Here is a 20894-nt window from a genome sequence, read left to right as displayed (position 1 = left end):
GTCCCTGATATGGCCCTTAGCAGCAGCCCAGCCTGGACATCATCATTATTGTACCAGGTGGCAAGCAGACCTGCCCCTCAGTCATCTCAAAGCTATTAACAAAAACATCTTAACATAACCTGAAGTCATTTTTAAAGCTTTGTTTCAGCTGTGCACACCAAAATATCTCTCAACAAAAGATCTTGAGCCAGCCTGGCTTTTGGGACTCAATTATTTTTTCTTAATCATTAACCTAAACCACAGTCTATTCAGCTCCTTAAGTGAAACTCATAGACTCTAACTGTATGACACTTCCTTGTTCTTATTTTCAATCATCAAGACTCTATTTAATGTCACAAAGACAGAGTTGTCATGGTAAAGTAAAGCCAGTGGACTATGTCAAGAATGTCACCAGAGAGTTGACCATGATTCTGTGTGTCTATAGTGATGTGAGTGTAGCACCTCTTAACTTACTTGCAATCATCTATTACTCTGTAACATACAGCTTCATAAAGCCCTGAATTAATCTTTAGGGAGAAGAATGCCTAATAAAGAACACAATAATGTGCAGCAGCTCTGGCAATTAATTCGATGAAAGGTTTCCTGAAAGCTAGAGCAAAGATTTTACAGCAATTCAATATCTGTTGAGAGTTGAAGTTGTAGAGTTTCATTATGCCCATATCAGTTGGACAATATTGAGATACATGAACAAACATCTATGCACCCCAAAGAAGGTACCACAACAATGAAAGAGAAATATTTAACCCATGTCCAATCTAGAGAGCCAGTGAGGTTATGGGAATTTCTTACAGCAGTTTTGGTGGGGATATACTTATAGAAATAGGATTAACACAAAGGCAACTAATCACTGGAAATCCTGCTTCAACATGAATAATGATGACTCTGACAGCTGTATCTCTCGAACTTGTCATACAATTTACATGTAACTCTGCTGTCTGTGGAGTTTCCCATCCCTAGAAATTGTTACCCCTTATGTAACCTTGGATAGGCACCTTGTGAATCTTTTTAAACTTCTGGAGAGTCTTTATTTTTTGCCAAACAAAAGGTTATTTTATTCATAAGCAAAAAAAAATCAGAAATGTAGTTATACCATATCATAGAAGAACAAAAAGAAGTGCCTGTATCTAATTTTATCTTTATGAGATGATTTTGAGATCCATCTATATGGGGAGAAAATAGAAAATGGCTAAGCACAGAGGAAAGGAATGATGTTACTTTCAGCTCCCCAGATTCTTAAACATGTTCCCAAGTTACATTTATCAAATCAGTTTAGAATTTTGTAGAATTCTGGAGATTCTTAACTCCAGACTTTTGAGTATTTCCTGAGTCCAATTATCGTCTTTCTAGGAGGGAATATTTTGTTTTATTTTATTTTGAGAAAGGGTTTCTCTGTATAGTTTTGGTGCCTGTCCTAGATCTTGCTCTGTAGACCAGGCTGAGGAAGGAATATTTTATTTTATTTTATTTTATTATTTTTTTAAAAGATTTATTTATTTATTATGTATACAGCATGTATGACTGCAGGCCAGAAGAGGGCACCAGATCTCATTACAGATGGTTGTGAGCCACCATGTGGTTGCTGGGAATTGAACTCAGGACCTCTGGAGGAGCAGTCAGTGCTCTTAACCTCTGAGCCATCTCTCCAGCCCGAGGAGGGAATATTTTAATTTGGAGTTAATAGTTACACAATGTTTTCTCTTGTAGTTTCTCAAAACTCACTGGTGTATAATGTCAGGATCACAGGAACAACAATATAAATTTAAATAAACACTTGATAATTTCCCACTTTAAAAAAAGACTCTATTTAGAGTAAAATTATATTGTATAAAATCAATTATATATTTTTTCAATTAAACATTACAGCTTAGGAGGAAATCATCTTCATAAAAATGCCCAGAATGAGATATTTCCATGAGATAATCATACTACATTAAAGGCAGTAAGGATCCTCCCACACCCATTCACACCATGCCAGATACCAGAGAACAATGGCTGTAGCAAACATGTAAAGACACAACAGTCGCAAGAGACATTCTGGGGATGAGGCTCTTGGTGCCTTATTTATCCAAGATTCATCCATCAGAGCTTTGCTTCCTGGTGGGACAATCCTCTGAAGTCCATTGCCACCAGCTGCTCCTCTGACATGACCACTGGCAATTAGATATTTCTAAAGGATGACACAGCCAAATAATATACTGTAATAGTTTCTGAGCATCATTAAATGTTTTTAAATTGTCTTGTCTGATTGACCTCTCTGTGATTTAATAGTTTTTCTAATAACTAGTTGTCCCAAACGTTGTACAGTGTCTGATCTTTGTACCATTTCAGTATAGTAATAACCTACCTACATTTTAAAGCATGTTCTAAGTCATGTCATATATGAATTGTAGCTCTGCCTCATTGGAGGTGGCTAACAGGATATCAAGTATATGAGGATAATATAAGCCTGAAGAAAGGCCTTCCTCACAGGCTCTACAACCTTTCCCAAGTAGTATTGATTCATGCCTTGAGGTAATCCATTGAAATTGGAGCAGGTGTTCTTTATGAATAAGTTATGGAACAGAAAAGGTGAAATATACCTTATCACCAGGATGAATATATACATAGGATAAAAGCAATCTTTTAAATCTAAAACTATTGAAGGCCATTATTTAGGAATATCTGTGAGCATGAGTAAACATGGTTATAAACCTCCCATTGGCCAGTTAGTATTTTCTGGCCTTATGGTATCAATCAATACATTTCAAAGGTTTATCATCTTATGCCATAATAACTGCAGGAAACAATTTAATGAGAAAAATGAATATGTTTAACAGTAACAAAGGATCCATATAATATGCAAATGCCTCTTTGGTCTAGATTCAATGACTATAGTTCTTTTCTGGTATTCAAGATAATATTCAAGGACTCTCCAATGTCATCTCTCCTTCTAGAATTTTAAATATACTGGTGAATGCATAATTAGGTGTTAAACATTTGGATTTTTCTGAAGTTGCAATGGATATACCAACCACAGCTCATAAGACCAGAAAGGAATTGATAAATGAAGTTAGCTTTCTGACAGAGTATCCTAAGTCCTCATCAAAATGGAGAATTCAAGATTAGGTTGATGAGTAAATTACTCACCCCATGCTTCAGGATCATTTTAAGAAAATGAATGACATGTCTCTAAAGGTGGCTCCAGTAAGGGAGCTGAGGAAACTGTCACTTGCATAAATTTTAGTGATGCTATTTTTACTTTTGATTTTCCCTGAGCAAGGAAAATCAGTTTTGTTGCTTCTTTTACCACTTCTAAGGTTTGATCATAAGGTTTATATTCATTCAGGAAATTCGCTATCAATCCTTCATGATTAATGTCCTCATCTTCCTTAATCATTTTGATAGCAGTCCAAGTTAATGACCAAGTGACCCTGCCCCTTGAAATACTGCCTGTTTCATTTTTGACTGAGGAGATTAATCTTTCATTGTTGGCTAAAATATTAGTGACTTTCTCTGAAGGATTTACCAGGCAATACAATACTGATGCTCCTGTGGGTCCAACAATAGTTGCCTCTACACCTATAAAAGGACATAAGGGAACCAGGCTCCTAGAAAAGTAGCCAAATTGTAGTCCACAAGGAGGGGCACTACACCACGAAAGAGCTCAATAAGTTGGCAGATGTCTGGAAAATATGTGTGGTAATGGATTTTAAGCATGTGGGACAATGGTTGAAGGAGTCTAAAACTAGATCAGGCTGAGTTTATTGATATGGGACCTCTGAGTGGGGAGTCTAGGTTTAGTATGGAAACTCCCGTACAGTTAAAAACAGGTTTCAAAAGTTTGTTTGAATGATTGGTTGAAGCATTTGTCAGAAGATGGTGTACTCAAATGGAGTTGGAGATGCTTTATATGGTTGGCTTAGTGTTGGTGAATGGATTTTAAGACTCAGGGAAACTGCAGTGCTAGAGTGGGTAAACCTAATCCTCCACAAGGGGAAGCCCCAGTGGACATCCCCTTCACTAATCCTATATGATGCAAAAATGGTGAGAGGGACATCAGAACATTTGAAGAGCTTCATTTGCCCCCTTCCCTGTTCCAGACCTTAGGGTTGGAGACACTGCTGATCAATTGGATGAATTAAATGCAATGGGTGTAATTGGGTCCTGAGGTATCATGGCCAGGTAGCAGTGCTGAATCGCCAAAGACAAGGTGATTGTAGTTATCATAATGGTCAGCAAGGCAAAATTTTAGGGTGACATGACTCATATTGACCTTTTGTTACTGGATAATAAATCATAGTATTCCCAGGTATGAAATGTGTAAGAAACTGACTGAATTTGTTTTATTTGAATAAGCAGAAAAATTCTCAAACTAATGAAAGAAAAGCTGTATTGGATCATGCAAATGTGAATCTCAGCCTGGGAAACTGTTTCAGACTTAAGACAGACTTAAGATCCAATACCCCTTGAATGAAGGGATGGTAAAGTTCCCCTCAGGAAGAACCTTGATAAAATATCTGAAAGTTTTACTCTTAGCCTTCCTCCAGACTTCTGGAGGAACCTATGGCCTTTTACAGGATAATTCTACACTGTGGGAAAGGAAACAATCAAACTTCTTGCAGTCTATTGGACACTGATATTGAAAGATTTCAAGAAACGTTATGGGCCTCCTGTTAAAGTAGGGGCTTAGCAAAGGTAATTAATGGAGTTTTGGCTGAAGTCCAACTTACAGTAGGTCTAGTGGGTCCCTGAATTCATCCTGTGATTATTTTCCCAGTCCCAGAATGTATAATTGAGATAGATACACTTAGAAGTTGGCAGAATTCATTCTCACATTGGTTCCCTGACCTGTAGAGTGAGGGCTATTATGGTTGAGAAGGCTAAATGGAAGCCTTAAGAGTTGCCTCTGACAAGGAAAATAGTAAATCAAAATTAGTATTGCATCCAAAGAGGAATTGCAGAAATAATTGCCACCATGAAGGACTTGAAAGATGCAGGATGGTGATTCCCACCACATCTCCCTTTAACTCTCCTATCCAGCCCAGAAAACCAATGTATCATGAAGAATGATAGATGACTGTTAAAACTCAATTAGGTAGTGACTCCAAATGCAGCTGCTGTATCAGATGTGATGTCCTTACTTGATCACATGAACACATCTCCTGGCACATAGTATACAGCTGTTGATCTAACAAATGCTTTTTCTCAGTATCTGTCCAAAAGTACCACCAGAAGCAATTTGCTTTCAGTTGGCAAGGCCAGCAGGATAGCTCTAAAGTTTATTTCAACTATATGTTGTCTCTCCAGCCCTGCGTCATAACTTAGTTTGAATGGATTTTGATCGTGTGTCTCTTCCACAAATATCACATTGTTGCACTATATGGATGACATTATATTAAATGGACAAAATTAGAAGGAGGTAGCCACCACATTGAACTCATTGGTAACAAATATGCCCATTAGAGGATGGGATATAAATTCAACAAAAATTCAAGGGCCTTCTACATCACTGAAATTCATAGGTGTCCAGTGGTATGCAGAAACATTCCTTCTAAGGTGAAGGATAAGTTATTGCATCTTCAGCTCCCCCGAGCAAGTGTTTAGTGGGTCTTTTTGGATTCTTGAGATAGCACATTCCTCACTTGGGTTTGTTACCCTGGTCCATATACCAAGTGACATGGAATTGTGTGTGGCCTAGAACAGGAAATAGGTCTTCACCAGGTCCAAGCTGCTGTAGCACTTGAACCATATAATCCAGAAGACCCGATGGCACTTGAGGTATCAGTAGCAGATTGGAATGCTGTTTGAAGCCCGTGGTTGCCCCCTATAGTTGAATCACAGAAGAGACTTTTGGGTTTTGGAGCAAGACTCTACCATTATCTGCAGATAACTATTCTCCATTTGAGAGTCAGTTTTTAGCCTGCTCTTGTGCTTTAGTAGAAACTGAACCTTTGAAAATGGGCCTGGTCATTACCATGCAAGCTGAGCTGCCCATCATGAGACTGCAGCTATTAACACATCTATTATCAAATAAAGCATCATGCCAGGACCAAGTCCTGAAGGTACAACCAAGTTACATGAAGATATTGCCCAGATGTTTATGGTTGCTATGCCTGCTACAATGCTGTCTGTTGCAATGTATGCAACTATAAGCCTCCTGATGGTGGGCAAGGTCCAGGGGCAGGACCACAGGAGAAGGGCGCAGGATGTTAGTGTGCTGCTGCAGAGGAGGAGACAGAGGCGTGGTGGGGTTTGAGACTTGGGTAGGGATAGAAGTGTGAGGAAAGCCAGGGTAGGTCAGGGACAGGGTTAGGGCAGGGCCATCTTCACAGTGGGTGGTGCCAGTGCTGGCAAAAGGGTGGGAGAAAGTGTGGGCAGTGCCACAGCAAAGAAAAAAAGCCAGCTGCAAGCAGGTATGACTTGCCCAGAGAAAGCAATGGGAAAGACCAGGAAGGGAGTGAGTGGAACTGAGAGAGGTTGTGGGACTTGTTAAATGGGACAGAGTCACCATCAGTGCCAGGGGGACATTGGCATTCAATAGCTTCACACAGGCATCATGGTGCATCCACAACACAGCACACCAAAGTCCACAACCCCACACACCCATGCAGAATTCTACAAACACAACCACATGCAAAGATGGTAAACACGCAGAGGCACACATTGCACGTGTTCCTCCCATGTAAATCTAAAAGTCACACATAGGCAGATTTACCAGTCACACACCCTGTGAACATACACCCCCATATTTCTCAAAATGTATAATTAGAACCAACGAGATGGACAAGTTGATAGAGTGGCTTGCTGCCAATCCTATTGACCAGAGTTCTTACCCAAAATGATAGAAAGACAGAACTCATACTCAAGTATTGATCCAGAGGCAAGAAGAAGACATTGTGTTCCCTGGAACTTGGAGTTACAGACATAAACCATATGTGGGTGGTGGAAAACAAACCTGAGACCTCTGCAAGTATAGCCAGTGCTTGGACTGTTGAGCCATCCCTTTAGCCCTTAATATTTCTCTTAAGATTTAATTTATCATTCTCCTCATTATGTGTGCACACACATGGCACAATTCAAAAGTCAGATGGCAGCCCGTGGGACCCATCCCTCTTCTACCATGTGGGTCTTGAGGACCAATCCACATCAGAAAGAATTCCATGCCTTCAACCAGAGACAATTGATTCCATCCATATCTTGCCACACAGATTGTAACTGTGGAAGCTGACTGTTGTCATCCACATGTTTTACCTTCTCAGTATCCTGGCACAAGATCTTTCTTGCCCCCATTTTGTCCCAGCAGATACGGTCTGGGCTTGGGACAGACAGGTTTATGATTATCCCTACTGGCTGGAATTTAAGACCTGTTGTTGGCTGTTTTTCACTCTTTTGGCTCCTTGTTCTTTGGAGGCCCTGACACCCAGCTCTCAAATAAATCATACACAGAGGTTTATTCTTAATTATAAATGTCCAACCTTAGCTTGGTATGTTTCTTGCCAGCGTTTCTTAACTTTAAATTATCCCATCTACCTTTTGCCTCTTGGCTTTTTCCTTTTCTTATGTATATCTTACTTTTACTCTTACTTGGTGTCTGACTATGTGGCCTCTGTCACTGGAATCAAGGCCCAAATTAGCACCCTATCATTATAAAAGTTGCCTTGCTCATAATGGTTCTTCATAGCAATAAAACAGTCACTAAGACAGGTTGTCTGTGTAATATTTTGGTGTATTATTTTTCTGTATTGTGGCCATGTACTGTGATATTGAATATGGCTGGCTGAATTAAAGAGTAATGGCCTGTCTTGACAAAACATATAGTCATGGCACATTTATTATTGATTATTCATGCAGACCCATAGTGTAAAGGGGCAACAATAGGGGCACAAATTAACGAAACAATGTGGTTTGGAAAGAAAAACAGCACTAGGCAGTTTCAGAGGGCAGTCATATGATGATGAAACAGAGACGGTAATTATCAGGGGGAATAGGGCCATTAGAGAGAAGACACCTGCTCTTCCTTAGAAATACAGAGAAGGCACTGCCCACCCAGCCAAGCATTTAACTATGGAAGGAAAAGGCAAGGTGATTCCTAGTCCCAGAAACCAACGTCATACAGAATCTGCTGCTGCTGCTCTGTTCCACTGGGGCCAGGTATATCCAAAGCTAGAACCCCTGTGGTGTTACCAGGTCTGTGCTACTTTTTCTTGAAAGAACGATGCCGCATTTAAAGGTTATGAATTCTTCCTCTGTGCTTCAGCTCAGCAGTGTTCCAGTCATCTCTTTTGCAAAGTCCAATCCCTAGTGAGGAGACCTGGGGTGTTCATTGCATGAATCCGTGAAAATGAAGCCTGTGTTGCATCTTGAGGCCATAACATGTGAGAAACTCAAGCTTTGAGACACCTGCCATGAAAAGCTGCATGAAGGTAGTGGAAACAAAGAGAGAGACGTTTGAGAAGTTGTAGAGAGAAAGAGCCATCTAAGCCCTTTGAAATGTCTGACACAGAGCTGCAGGTGTGTGCCTTGCAGGGTTTTAGTATTGCCTTGTTCCAATATATATATATATTTTATTTCTTTGAAAGGGGAAATGTGTATTCTGGATCATTGTGCGTTGGGCTTATATACTTTGTGTTTTGATTTTACAAGATGCCACATTCAAGACACTGCCTTGATTTTCAGAAGAAACTTTGTACATTGGAACAGTGTTAGGACCGTTACATAATAAGAAGATCTCTGAAGGTCTGCTAAGATGCCAGTCTCTGCAGATCTGGGACAGTTCTGTGCCTGGGGTGGAAGCCAGGGCTGGGAACCACAGAGCTGTGTCCCTTCACGGGACTCTATCTTTGAGGGAGCTCCTCCTGTCACTCAGACCACATTAGCCAATGAGAGCGTCCAGACGGACTACCAGTCAGAATGGGGGCGGGTACTTCCGGTCCGTCAAGGTGTATGTTTGTCGGCGCTAAGCTAAGGGAGACTTTCGTGTTTCCCGTGCTGCGCTGGGGCCCGCTGTGAGGAGAGCCCAGCGAGCCCGTGCTATGCCATGGTGAGTGAGGGGCCGCCGTCCCCACGTGGGGAGCGGTCCGGGTGCCCGGTGTAAGGGTCCTCCTGGGACTGTGGGAACCGGCGGCCTACGCGGCGATCCGTGAGGTCACGTGAGGTTCCCTGCTGTCCAGTCAACTCGGGGTCTTGCGGCATCTGAGTAAACTCCATCTGCAGGCTGGGCCTTTGGAGAACGCGGGGATGGGTGGACTGTGTGTGGATTTGTTCTTATTGCTAACGTCACTGTGCAGTGCTCGGGCATGCGCCACTTTCATCCTTGCCTTGGAAGGCAGATTCAGTAACTCAGAGCCCTGGTTTTTCTAGTGTCTACTAGAAGTTCTGCACTGGGCACTAAACATTCAGGTGTAGGTTACATCTGCAGTTAATTCTGTGCAGGGTGTAAAGTCTGTGTCAACACATTTGCATGTAGATGACAGGGTGGTGTAGTCCGTGTGTTAGAAGGGCCATTCTTACTGGGTTTCCTGGCCTCCTGTGTCAAAATTGATTCTATATTAATTGTATTTCTATTTTTAAGTTTTCTCTAGGTTTTCTTGATCATCTTATTCTTTCCCAAACAGTACATAGAAAGTTTTAGGCCAGCTACTGGTATATAGTGAGAGCCCTTCTCAGCAATCCTTAAAGAAAGGTATATCTGTGTACTTGTTTTTTTTTTTTTTGGGGGGGGGGGTCAGAGGTAGAATAGTTGCCCTAGCATATCTAAGCTCTGGGTCCCATTCTAGCACCTCAGAAAAACATCGTGCTTGAGACAGAATTCTGCTTTGCTGTCCCTGATCTCCTGCACCTCCCTGTGCAGCCCATGCTAGTCTGGATGCTGAGATAACAGGCATGTGTCACTAGTCGGCTTGATATATTGTTTAAAAGTCCCCCGAAGAGTCTAGAAAAGACTAATCAAACAGAAGTACTAACAGCAGAATGCATTTACACTCCTCTTGCCCCAGGAGTTAAATCCAGCATAACATAGACTCTTGAAGCTCCTTTTTGTTCTCTCCCACTTCAGAGGGCACTCATCCAGGTTTCTGTTTAATCCAATTAAGCTGAATCATCAGTGTGCTGGCTAGTTTTATGTTAACTTGACACAAGTTACAGTCATGTGAGAGGAGAGAGTCCAATTGAGGAAATGCCTCCATAAGATCCAGCTGTAGGTTTGGGAGGTATCCAGCCCATTGTGAGTGAGCCCCCACCCCCCGTGGGCTGGAGGTCTTGGGTTCTATAAGAAAGCAGGTTGAGCAAGCCATGGTGAGCAAGTCAGTAAGCAGCACCTTCCATGTCATATGTGTCAGGTCCTGCTTCCAGGTTTCTGCCATGTTTGAGTTCCTATCATGCCTTCCTTCCTGAGCATAGGGATCAGCAGCCCTTCTGAGAAAACATGCTTATTATTGGCTTCACCATGCAATGAGCACAAGTTAGCTGCTTTTACCATCACAATGGAAGGCAGATTTGCTAACTTGCAGAATCCTTGTTTCTCTAGTACCTTCTTGAAGTTCTGTACTTGCCACTTAACATGCAGCTGTAAGATCCTTCTGGGGTTAATTTTGTACAGATCTTAATATCTGTGTTATTAATATATTTACATATAAATGCCACAGTGTTCCAGTCATGTGTGTTAGTAAGGCCATACTTGTTGGGTTCCCTGGTCTCATTGTTCAACACTGACTATATTTCAGTTGTGTTCATATGTCAATTTGCTCTCATGTTCAGTTGATCTCTTTATTCTTTCCCAGACAATACAATCTTTATGGTAGTTGTATTTGAAGGTTTGAATTCAGATGATGTCACTATGTGTGCTGTTTATTCAGTCTTATGTTGATCATTTTTTTCATTCATGATGACCTTTTGCCATCAATTTTCTGTTGTTGATAGCATAAATTATTAGACATTTTGTTAGACTTTCATTGAATATGTTGCTCAAATTCTGAATTTTCTTAATATACTATTGACATCATAGCCAAGGTGGCAGCAAACCACAGAGTTGCTTCCTTCTTGAGGTTGGTTCAGCTCCCTGCTAAGACTAGCCCATCTTCATCAGACACAAGTCCCACTTGGATCCACACTTCTCAAAGTTTCAGTGTGCACTGTTAAACTCTTTTCTTTTAAAAGACTCTTTAATTAGGTGTTAGCATGAATGTAGCAGTAGATAGTAACTATGGCCTAGGCAGGAAGTCCCCGCAGAGCAAATAGGAATAGAAAAAAGAATTCTGTGGCCTAAAGCTGAAACAGTTGAGTTCATCTGTATATCTTACCACACGGGTTGTAACTGTGGAAACGAATCATTTTCATCCAGATGTTTTACCTTCTCCTCGGTCCCCAGATACAAGATGTTGCTTGATCCCATTTTATCCCAGTTGATTATGTGATCAGACAGATCTGCGACTCTCTGTTGACTGGAATTTAAGACATTCAGAATTCAACTTGCTAAAATAGTGAAATTGAATTTAGAAACTAGTAGCCTTGTGAGGCACTTCTACCCATTTAGAAATGCGCCTTCCAGATGGCACCATCTGTAATAGTAACCCTTAAGACACCAAGAGACTGCCTTCATTGCTTCTACCCTGCCTTATCTAAGGTTTGCCAGGTTCTCTGAGGGAACTGGGTAGGGAGGGAAACAAAGGATAATGCTATGCACTTAGAGAAAAATAGGGACTTAAACCTAAGTGTGGAGGTCTCGAATTGTTTAATCTCTTCTTCGATGGAATTGGGAAGGTTATATTGAGAAAGCGTATAACATGGCAAGAAGTATTGGCTCCCCCATGTTTGGGTAAATATTTTCTTCCCTTTGTTCCTATCTCTCTTTCTCATTCCCTCTCCCTCTCCCTTGTTCTTACTCCCTTTTCCCTCTCAATTTCTTTCACTCTTTTCCTATACTGCTCTTTCTACTTAGGTTATATTTCTTTCATGGTTTATATTTGCTCAAGACCCTCAGGCTCCTACCTTTAAAAGCTTGGTCCTCAATTACTGGAACTAATTGTGTAAAATTAGGAGATATGTCCTTGAGGGAGTAGGTGTGTGGTTTGTTAAGGTGTAACTATGGGTGGGCTTTAATGTTTCAAAAGCCAAAGCCAAGTGTTTCTGCTTGCCTGTCTGTATCAGGAAGTTATTTTCAGCCCCATGCATGCCTACTTTGATGCTGATGTTCATGATGATAATGGACTAATCCTCTGTCTGTGTAATCAAGCCCCAAATAAAAAGCCTTGCCTTATAACAGTCACTTTGGTCATAGTCTTTCTTCAGAGCCATAATGCAGTAACTGAGATAGATGTTTTGTGTAATATTTTGACATATTGTGTGTATGTATTCTTTCTGTGTCCTGTGAAAATGAGTAAGGCTAAATTAAATAGTCATGGACTGTCTTGACAACAGATTTAGTCTGTGGCTTGGTCATTACTGGTGACTCATGCAGATCCATAGAGGAAAAGAGCAACAATGGGGGCTGAAGTTAATGAAACCTGTGTGGTGTGGCGAGAAAAACAGCACTAGGTGGTTTCAGATGGCAGTCATGTTCCGAAACAGGCTGTAATTGTCAGGGAGCTCAGGGCCATTAAAGAGAAGGTACCTGCTCTACTTTGGAAATATAGAAAAGGTATTGCAAGAGTACTGTACCACTCAGCAAAGCAAGTAAATAGAGAAGGAAAAGGGAACAAGAACCCCAGTCCCATAACTATATATAGAACTTGCTGTTGATCTGTTTCAGTGGGGGCAGGGTCAATCCAAAACTAGAACCCCCATTTAACTGTATTATCTATATGTCACATTTTCTTGAAAGAAGAAAGATGCAAATTTTTTTATTATTATTTTATTTTATTTTACAATACTATTGAGTTCTACATAACAGCCACAGATTCCCTTGTTCTCCCCCTTCCTGCCCCCAGCCCATCCCCCCAGCCCATCCCCCATTCCCACCTCCTCCAGAGCAAGGCCTCCCCTGAGGACTGAGATCGACCTGATAGACTCAGTCCAGGCAGATCCAGTCCCCTCCTCCCAGACTGAGCCAAGCGTCCCTGCATAAGTCCCAGGTTTCAAACAGCCAACTCATGCAATGAGCCCAGGACCTGGTACCACTGCCTAGATACCTCCCAAACAGATCAAGCCAATCAACTGTCTCACCTATTCAGAGGGCCTGATCCAGTTGGGGGCCCCTCAGCCTTTGGTTCATAGTTCATGTGTTTCCTTTTGTTTGGCTATTTGTCCCTGTGCTTTATCCAACCTTAGTTTCAACAATTCTCGCTCATATAAACCCTCCTCTTTCTCGCTAATTGGACTCCTGGTGCTCCACCCGGGGCCTAGCTGTGGATCTCTGCATCGAGATTCCTCAGTCCTTGGATGGGATTTCTGGCACAACTATTAGGGTATTTGGCCATTCCATCACCAGAGTAGGTCAGTCCCGGCTGGAAAGATGCAAAATTTAAAGGTCATGGATTCATCCTCTGTGCTTTCAGTTCAGCACTGTTGCAGCCTTTTGTTTGGCAGAGTCAAGGCCCCAATGAAGAGACTGTGATAGTTTATTGTTTGAAGGTGTGGAAATGAAGATTGGGTAGCATTTTGAGTCCACTAGATGTTGAGATACCCAAGCTTTGAGACACCTTCCATGAATAGCTGCATGTCGGGTGTGAAAGTAGCAAGAGAGAGATGTGTGAAAATGTCAAAGAGAAAGAGCCATCTAAGCCCTTCGAAACTGAAGCCTCAGGTGTCCGACACAGACCTGCAGAGTTTGGTGTTAGCTCTGCAGGGTTTCAGTCTTGCCTTGGTCAAATCTTTCCTTCTTTGGAAAGGAAATGTGTATTCTGTATATTTGTGGTGTGTGTGTGTGTGTGTGTGTGTGACACACACACACACACACACACACATATATATATATATATATATATATATATATATATATATATATATAATTTTTACAAGATATCACAGTTAAGAGACTCCCTTGAGTATCAGAATAAACTTTGTACGTTCTAACAGTTTTGGGCCTGGTACAGAATATGAGGATGTTTGAGGTTAGACTAAATGCATTTTTTCATTATGGGTTGAGTGTGAACCTATCATGACCTGTGTCAAAATGTGGTAGGTGAATGAAAATTCTCCCAGATAAGAAGATGTATTTGAGACTTTGTCTCTGGTTTATGGGTTTTACCAGGGTGCATGTGGTACCTTTAGGATGAGGGGCCTTTCTAGAGTATGTTAGTCTCTGGGCCTGGGTGTTGAGTGTTTATACCCTGACCACACTTGTCTTCTTTCTGTGGTTGAAACTGCGCATCCCCTTTCTTTCTCATGCAGCTATGCCATCACCACCATAACAGACTCCATCCCTAAATAATATAAGGTAAAATAGGAGCAATTGCTTTTCTTTACTACTTTTCTGCCCTGATATTTTTATTTTTAAATTTATGGCTGATAGAATGAGATTTTTGTACATGTGAAACATTTGCTCATGTGTTGAGCTTTACCCACCTCTTTACTTTTAAACTTTGGTAGAAAGTATCATTTTTCAACCAGAATGTCATACATTCATGACATTAATTCCAATTTTATGAATCATTGCATTGCAGATTGGTAACTTTCTCCATATCTTTATGCATGTCTTAATTTTTGAAATGTGTGCGTGAGTCTTTTACCTGTATATATATGCATGTGTACTATGTGTGTGCCTGGTGTTCACTGAAGTTAGAAGAAAACACTGAATTCTCTTGAACTGGAGTTACAAATTGTTGGGACCTCCAAGTGAATACTGGAGATTGATGCAGGTCCTCTGCAAAAACAACAGGTGATCTTAACTGTTGATCCGTTTTTATCCTCTACCATTTTTTGTTTGTTTTCTTTCATTTTTTTTTAGCATCAGCTATTACTTCACTAATATTTTTGAGAATCCTTTTAATCTGTCAGTGAGTAGGTTATTAAGCATGCATTTCTTTGTAGGAATATCATATTAGCATTATAATTTAAATGAGGCACTCCACATTTCTGGAGTGGGTGTTTGAGTCATTGGTGGATTTAGTGTGAGCCTCTGAGTATTCTCTTTTTTTTCTTTGTATGTTTTAGACAGGGTATCAAAATGTACCTTTGGATCACCTTGAAATCTCTACAGATCAGGCTGGCCTGGAAAACATAGATATTCACTTGTCTCTGCCTCCTGAGTTTTGAAATTAAAGGTGTGCACCACCATGCCCATCTTGTCCATCCTTTTTTGATGTCAGTAATTTGGATACAATTTTGCTGATGTTTACTCAATACTATTGCTCTGTTTGCATATCTTTCTATATATGTAAGTAAGCATTTCTCTTGTAATGCCATGTACTGTTCAGAGGGCCCAGAAATGAGAGTCATGGTCCTCCTTTTCTGTTTTCTTTCAAATGACTTGGTGATTGCATTTGAAATTCTATGATATGAAATAAATTTGTTGAATGTGAAGAATTATGTAAATATATTCCCAATAAAGTGTACATTTACAATGCATTCAGTCTCACCGTTTCTGTTATTTATGTGTATGGTATATTTTAGGATGCAGTGACCTATAAGGATGTGCATGTGAACTTTACTCATGAAGAGTGGGCTTTGCTGGATCCTTCCCAGAAGAGTCTCTACAAAGATGTGATGCTGGAAACCTGTGAGAACCTCACTGCTATAGGTAAGAATGTGAGTTTTCCTTTACTTTTTTACTTGAGACAAGTCTTTTTTGGAGTTTAGTGTTCTATTGTGACTTCAGCTATAAAAGAGGAACAGTCTGGTGAATAAATCAGGCATGGTTGTAAGGTTCATTGATGATAATAACTTAATTTTTACATAATTTATAATAATATAGCATACATTTCTGGTACTATATTTTAGGCTACAAATGGGAAGATCAGAATATTGAAGAACATTGTCAAAGTTCTAGAAGACATGGAAGGTAATTTTCTTTCTTCTTTCTTTTCTTTTTCTCTTTCTTTCTTTCTTTCTTTCTTTCTTTCTTTCTTTCTTTCTTTCTTTCTTTCTTGTACTCTTCTTTTTTTTTTTTTTTTTTTTTTTTTTTTTTTTTTTTTTTTTTTTCTTTCTTTCTTTCTTTCTTTCTTTCTTTCTTTCTTTCTTTCTTTCTTTCTTTCTTTCTTCTATGTATTTTTCACATCATTTATCTTGATCCCATTCATTCCCCATCCCTTTGAATCTGCCCTCCACCCCTGCTTGCCCTCTTAATTAAAAAAATTTGAAGAGAAAAAGAAGGAAGAAAATATGAGAAAAATTTTAAAAAGGGAAAATATTAAAAATCTCATCATAGACGCTGCAGTGAGACCCAGTAAGTCACGTTGTATACCCCTTTGTCTATACATCTCTGCTTGCAAGTGTTCATTGTAAAGAGTCATTGGTCTAGTTCGAGGCCCTTGGTCTCCACTACACATCCCATGCAGAGCCCTCTCTAGGACTCCTCCTGGACATCCCACGGACACCCTGTATTATGGAGATCCGGCAGCTTTGGGTTTGTGGTTCAAGTCCCTTCATGTACTCCAGCATATCATAAATGGGTCGATGTTTTGGGCAGATGAAGTCATAATGCTGGGTCTGGGAATAGGCAGCTGTAGGTTGGTCTGCCAGATGGGAAATAGGAACATCTCTCCCATGGTTACAGTTTCAGGGCTGGCTCACCTACACCTGTCCTAACCATATTGGCTCTATTTTGCTGCCCTGGGAAAGTTCAGGGCCTGCTCTCTCAAATGTTGAAGCTGGTGGGGGGTCAGGGACAGCTCTCCTGCTATTATGACCACAATAGCTCTCCCACCTGCCCCAGGTGTTGATGGGCGGGGGAGGAGGAAAGGGTAGCTCTCCCAATCCATGCTACTATAGAACAGATGGGTAATGGGGACAGCTCTCCCCTGCTCACAATTTTGGGACTTGCTCACTCCAAACGGTGCTTACAGGGTTGGCTCTATTGTGCTGCCCCAGCAAGTTACAGGGCCTGCTCTCTATAATGTTGCAGATGGTGGGGGTCAGGGATGGTTCTCCCACTCTTATGATCACAGGGTCATCTCTCCCACTTGTCTCCAGCATTGCTGGGCTTGGCAGAGGGCATGTCTCCACTGCCAATGTCACCACAAAACAGATGAGTAATGGCGACAGCCCTCCCATGGTAATAGCTTGGGGGCTGGCTCTCCCACACATGCACTAACAGTGTTGGCTCAATTTTGCTGCCCTGGTGATGTACAGAGCCTGCTCTCCTGAGTGTTGCAGCTGGTGGGGGTCAGGGACAGCTGTCCTGCTCTTATGACCATAGGGCCGGCTCTCCCATCTGCCCCAAGCATTGAAGTATAGGGAGGGGGTGTGGAAGTGCATCTATTCCAGCCCATGTTGGTATGTGGTAGATGAGGGATGGAGCTAGATCTTCCATGCTCCTGTCCTCAGGGTTGGCTCACCTGTGGTCTCATCAACAGGGTCATCTCTGCTGTGCTGCCCAGACAAAGTGCAAGGCTCACTTTCCTGTGTGTTTCTGCTGATAAAGGGATCAGCTTTCCTCCTCTCTCATCTTCAGATTTGCTTCTATTCACAGGACTTGAACCATTCCATCTTTATCTCTCTCTCTCTCTCTCTCTCTCTCTCTCTCTTTCTCTCTCTCCCATAAGACAACATACTGTACCTCTGCTCACTCTAATAGTGGCCTTCTGGCTGGTGCTGTGAGGTACCAGGTGGGCCAATGTTTTCTCTTAAGAGCTCAGGGTGGGCAGCACCAGGCCTGCATGTAGGTCTCCCTGTCTCACTCAGGTCACCATGGCACAGGGCTGGGCCATGCTTCTTCATCACAAGGAGATCATTATAGTGCCCAACCACCTGGTACCAGCACTGGGCAGGCTCCTGGTAGTGCCTGTGGTTGCATTCTATCTATCCTGGCCACATGGTGTGGGGTAGGTGCTTGGCTGGATTTCCACTTCAGGCCAGGGTTAGAATCCCCTGCCCTCCTTCAGCTGTGTTGTGTCCATTGCTGATTCAGTACTGGGTTGGGTCAGTGGCTCCTGATTGAATATGGCCCCCACAGACCTGAGAGTCTGTGTCTACTGCCAGTTCAGGCCCGGGTTGGGCCAGTGGGTCCTGGACACAGAGGGTGCCCCCCACCCAGACTGTCAGTTCTCCAACGGTCACATTCAAAGAAGGTAATTTTCATGTATACATTTCTGTCTCTGAAATTTTAATGTGCTCTGATATTTAATGAAAAGCAACAGTGTAAATAATTACAGCTTTGTGATGATTATAAAATTCTTAAAGCATTATGTACCTCAAATTCAGGTAGCTGATCTGTGTTGGCAAGACATTCTACTAAGAAACAGGACAAGGAAAAATAAGACAAGGAAACAATGCCTTAACAGATTTCATATTAATATTATGCCATATTAATATTATACCATATTAATCAAAGCTCCCTGAGATACATGTAGATCCATCCATTTACTTTTATTCAATGCACTAATTGTAAAGGCATTCACATTGATTAGGGGATTAGGGTATGTCCAAGATATTTTATATGCAAATAGCCCATAGTAAAGCTAGTGTTGCTCATATACTTCTAGTGACTTACCATAGTTTATTGAGAGGGGCAGTTTATGAGAGTCAAGAAAGTTGTGGTGGAGAGAACTTAACCTCTACACCATATCTTTATGAGAAACAGAAAGTTAAATTATGCAAATGCAATCTGAAAGCCTTTGGTTTGTTATTGTTCCTTTAATAGGTATATCATCTGTCACTCAGGATACAAGCCATGTGATCCTAAGGGATATGGAAAGAAGCAATGTACCTCTCTTTCTCCCAGAAAAATTAGAAGATATATAGTAGTTCCCACTATGAGAAGAGTTCGTAAATGTGATACAAGTGTACAATTAATTGGATTTCCAACTGCAGTGGGAATACATCTACATACTTACACTGGAGAAAAGCCTCATGAGTACAAGGAATACGGAAATTCTTCTGTTCGTCCTGGTTCATGTTGCACATGTAATGTGACTCATACTACAGGAAAATTTTGTGAATGCAATCAGTGTCTTAAAGCTCTGAGTTCTTCTAGCTCTCTTCAAAGTGATGAAAAAACTCATACAGGAAAAGGATGCCATAAATGTGAGCAATGTACTAAAGTCTTTAATGATTATAAGTATCTTCAAACACTCAAAAAATCACATAATGAAGAAGAAACCTATGAATGTAAACAACTTGATAAATCATTTAGATTTGATTTCTCTTTACAATTACACCAAAGACCTCTTTTGAAAATAAAACCTTATGAATATAATCAAGGCAATAAAGACTTTGCATATTATAGTCATCTTCAAGTACCCAGAACTCATACTAAAAAGAAACAGTATGAATGTCATCAATGTGGAAAAGCCTTTGCACGTCCTAGTCATTGTCAAATACATGAAAGAACTCATACTGGAGACAAACCCTATGAATGTAATCAATGTGGCAAAGCCTTTTCACAGAACAGTCTTCTTCAGAGGCATGAAAGAAGTCATTCTGGAGAGAAACCCTATGGGTGTAATCAGTGTGGTAAAGCCTTTGCACGAAAAAGTCATCTTCACCGGCATGAAAGAAGTCATGCTGGAGAGAAACCTTATGAATGTAGTCAATGTGGTAAAGCCTTTGCACATAACAGTCATCTTCACAGGCATGAAAGAAGTCATTCTGGAGAGAAACCCTATGGATGTAATCAGTGTGGTAAAGCCTTTGCTCAAAAAAGTCATCTTCACAGTCATGAAAGAAATCATACTGGAGAGAAACCCTATGGATGTAATCAATGTGATAAAGCCTTTACATGTTCAAGTAGTCTTAAACAACATGAAAGAAGTCATACTGGAGAGAAACCCTATGAATGTCATCAATGTGGTAAAGCCTTTACAGATCCTAGTAGTCTTAAACAACATGAAAGATGTCATACTGGAGAGAAACCCTATGAATGTAATCAATGTGGTAAAGCCTTTGCAAGTAATGGCAATCTTCAAAGACATGAAAGAAGTCATACTGGAGAGAAACCATATAAATGTTGTCAATGTGGTAAAGCCTTTTCAACTCGCAGTTATCTTCAAATGCATGAAAGAAATCATACTGGAGAGAAACCCTATAAATGTAATCAATGCGGTAAAGCCTTTGCACAGAAAGGTTATCTTCAGAAACATGAAAAAAATCATACTGGAGAGAGACCCTACAGATGTAATCAGTGTGGTAAAACTTTTGTACATAGCAGTCATCTTCAAAATCATGAAAGAATACATACTAGAGAGAAATTTCAGGAGCCTAATAAAAGAGGTGAACTTTTGCACACCAGGCAAAAACTCCATCATTTTGGAGATGCCAGTACTATGGGGTGTCCACGACCATCAGCAGTGGTGAAGTGGAACCAGTCAGAGTCTAGAAGAGAAATTTTGTGTACTGTAGAAGGTGTAGCCAGAGAAGTGACCCAAGCCCTTTGGAGAAGCCCTGAGGATCGTGAGTGTGTCCCAGTCCTTGGATGTTGAGTTATTTATACTGTCAGAGGTTGGTTTTGTTTTTTTCAGGTTGTGACTACCATACTTCTTTCTTGAAGGGAGAAGATATTTAATTTTGACTTTTTACAAGTTGAAAGAATTTTTAATATGTTTGAATTTGTAAAAATTGTGGGACATTTATTAAAGTTATTTATGTTTTTAATGTGAGAGCTTGTGAATGAATAAGAAAGGAAAGGTTGTAGCTTTTTTTTTTTAAGAGGGTTTATCTGTGTCCTGGAACTCACTTTGTAGACCAGGCTGGCCTCAAATTCACAGAGATTGCCTGCCTCTGCCTCTCAAGTGATTCTTTCACTATCATGAATGAATATAGACTTTATGATCAAACTTTAAAATTGATAGAAGGCAAAAAGGTGATTTTCCTTGTTAAGACAAAAT

General features: G+C 40.8%; 1 protein-coding gene across 4 annotated transcripts in view; it reads left to right on the top strand.

Annotated features, from left to right (window-relative positions):
* Positions 1-20628, top strand: part of LOC114684907 (zinc finger protein 431-like) — a 75670-nt gene extending 55042 nt beyond the window's left edge. The window contains exons 1-4 of one of the 4 annotated variants that reach the window (XM_028859450.2): positions 8550-9019; positions 15526-15652; positions 15853-15913; positions 18713-20628. In XM_028859450.2, the coding sequence (XP_028715283.1) occupies positions 9017-9019; positions 15526-15652; positions 15853-15913; positions 18713-20489 (1968 nt within the window). In that variant the 5' untranslated portion in view covers positions 8550-9016 and the 3' untranslated portion in view covers positions 20490-20628. Of the gene's footprint in view, positions 1-8544; positions 9020-15525; positions 15653-15852; positions 15918-18712 lie in introns of those variants that run through there. The other 3 variants (XM_028859451.2, XM_037197885.1, XM_037197884.1) reach the window with 3 other exon arrangements.
* Positions 20629-20894: the final 266 nt, after the last annotated feature.

The sequence above is a fragment of the Peromyscus leucopus genome, chromosome 22 (genome assembly GCF_004664715.2).
Source record: "Peromyscus leucopus breed LL Stock chromosome 22, UCI_PerLeu_2.1, whole genome shotgun sequence".
NCBI lineage: Eukaryota > Metazoa > Chordata > Mammalia > Rodentia > Cricetidae > Peromyscus > Peromyscus leucopus.
Note: the sequence above shows the minus strand (reverse complement) of the source record. Positions and strands in the feature narration are given on the sequence as shown.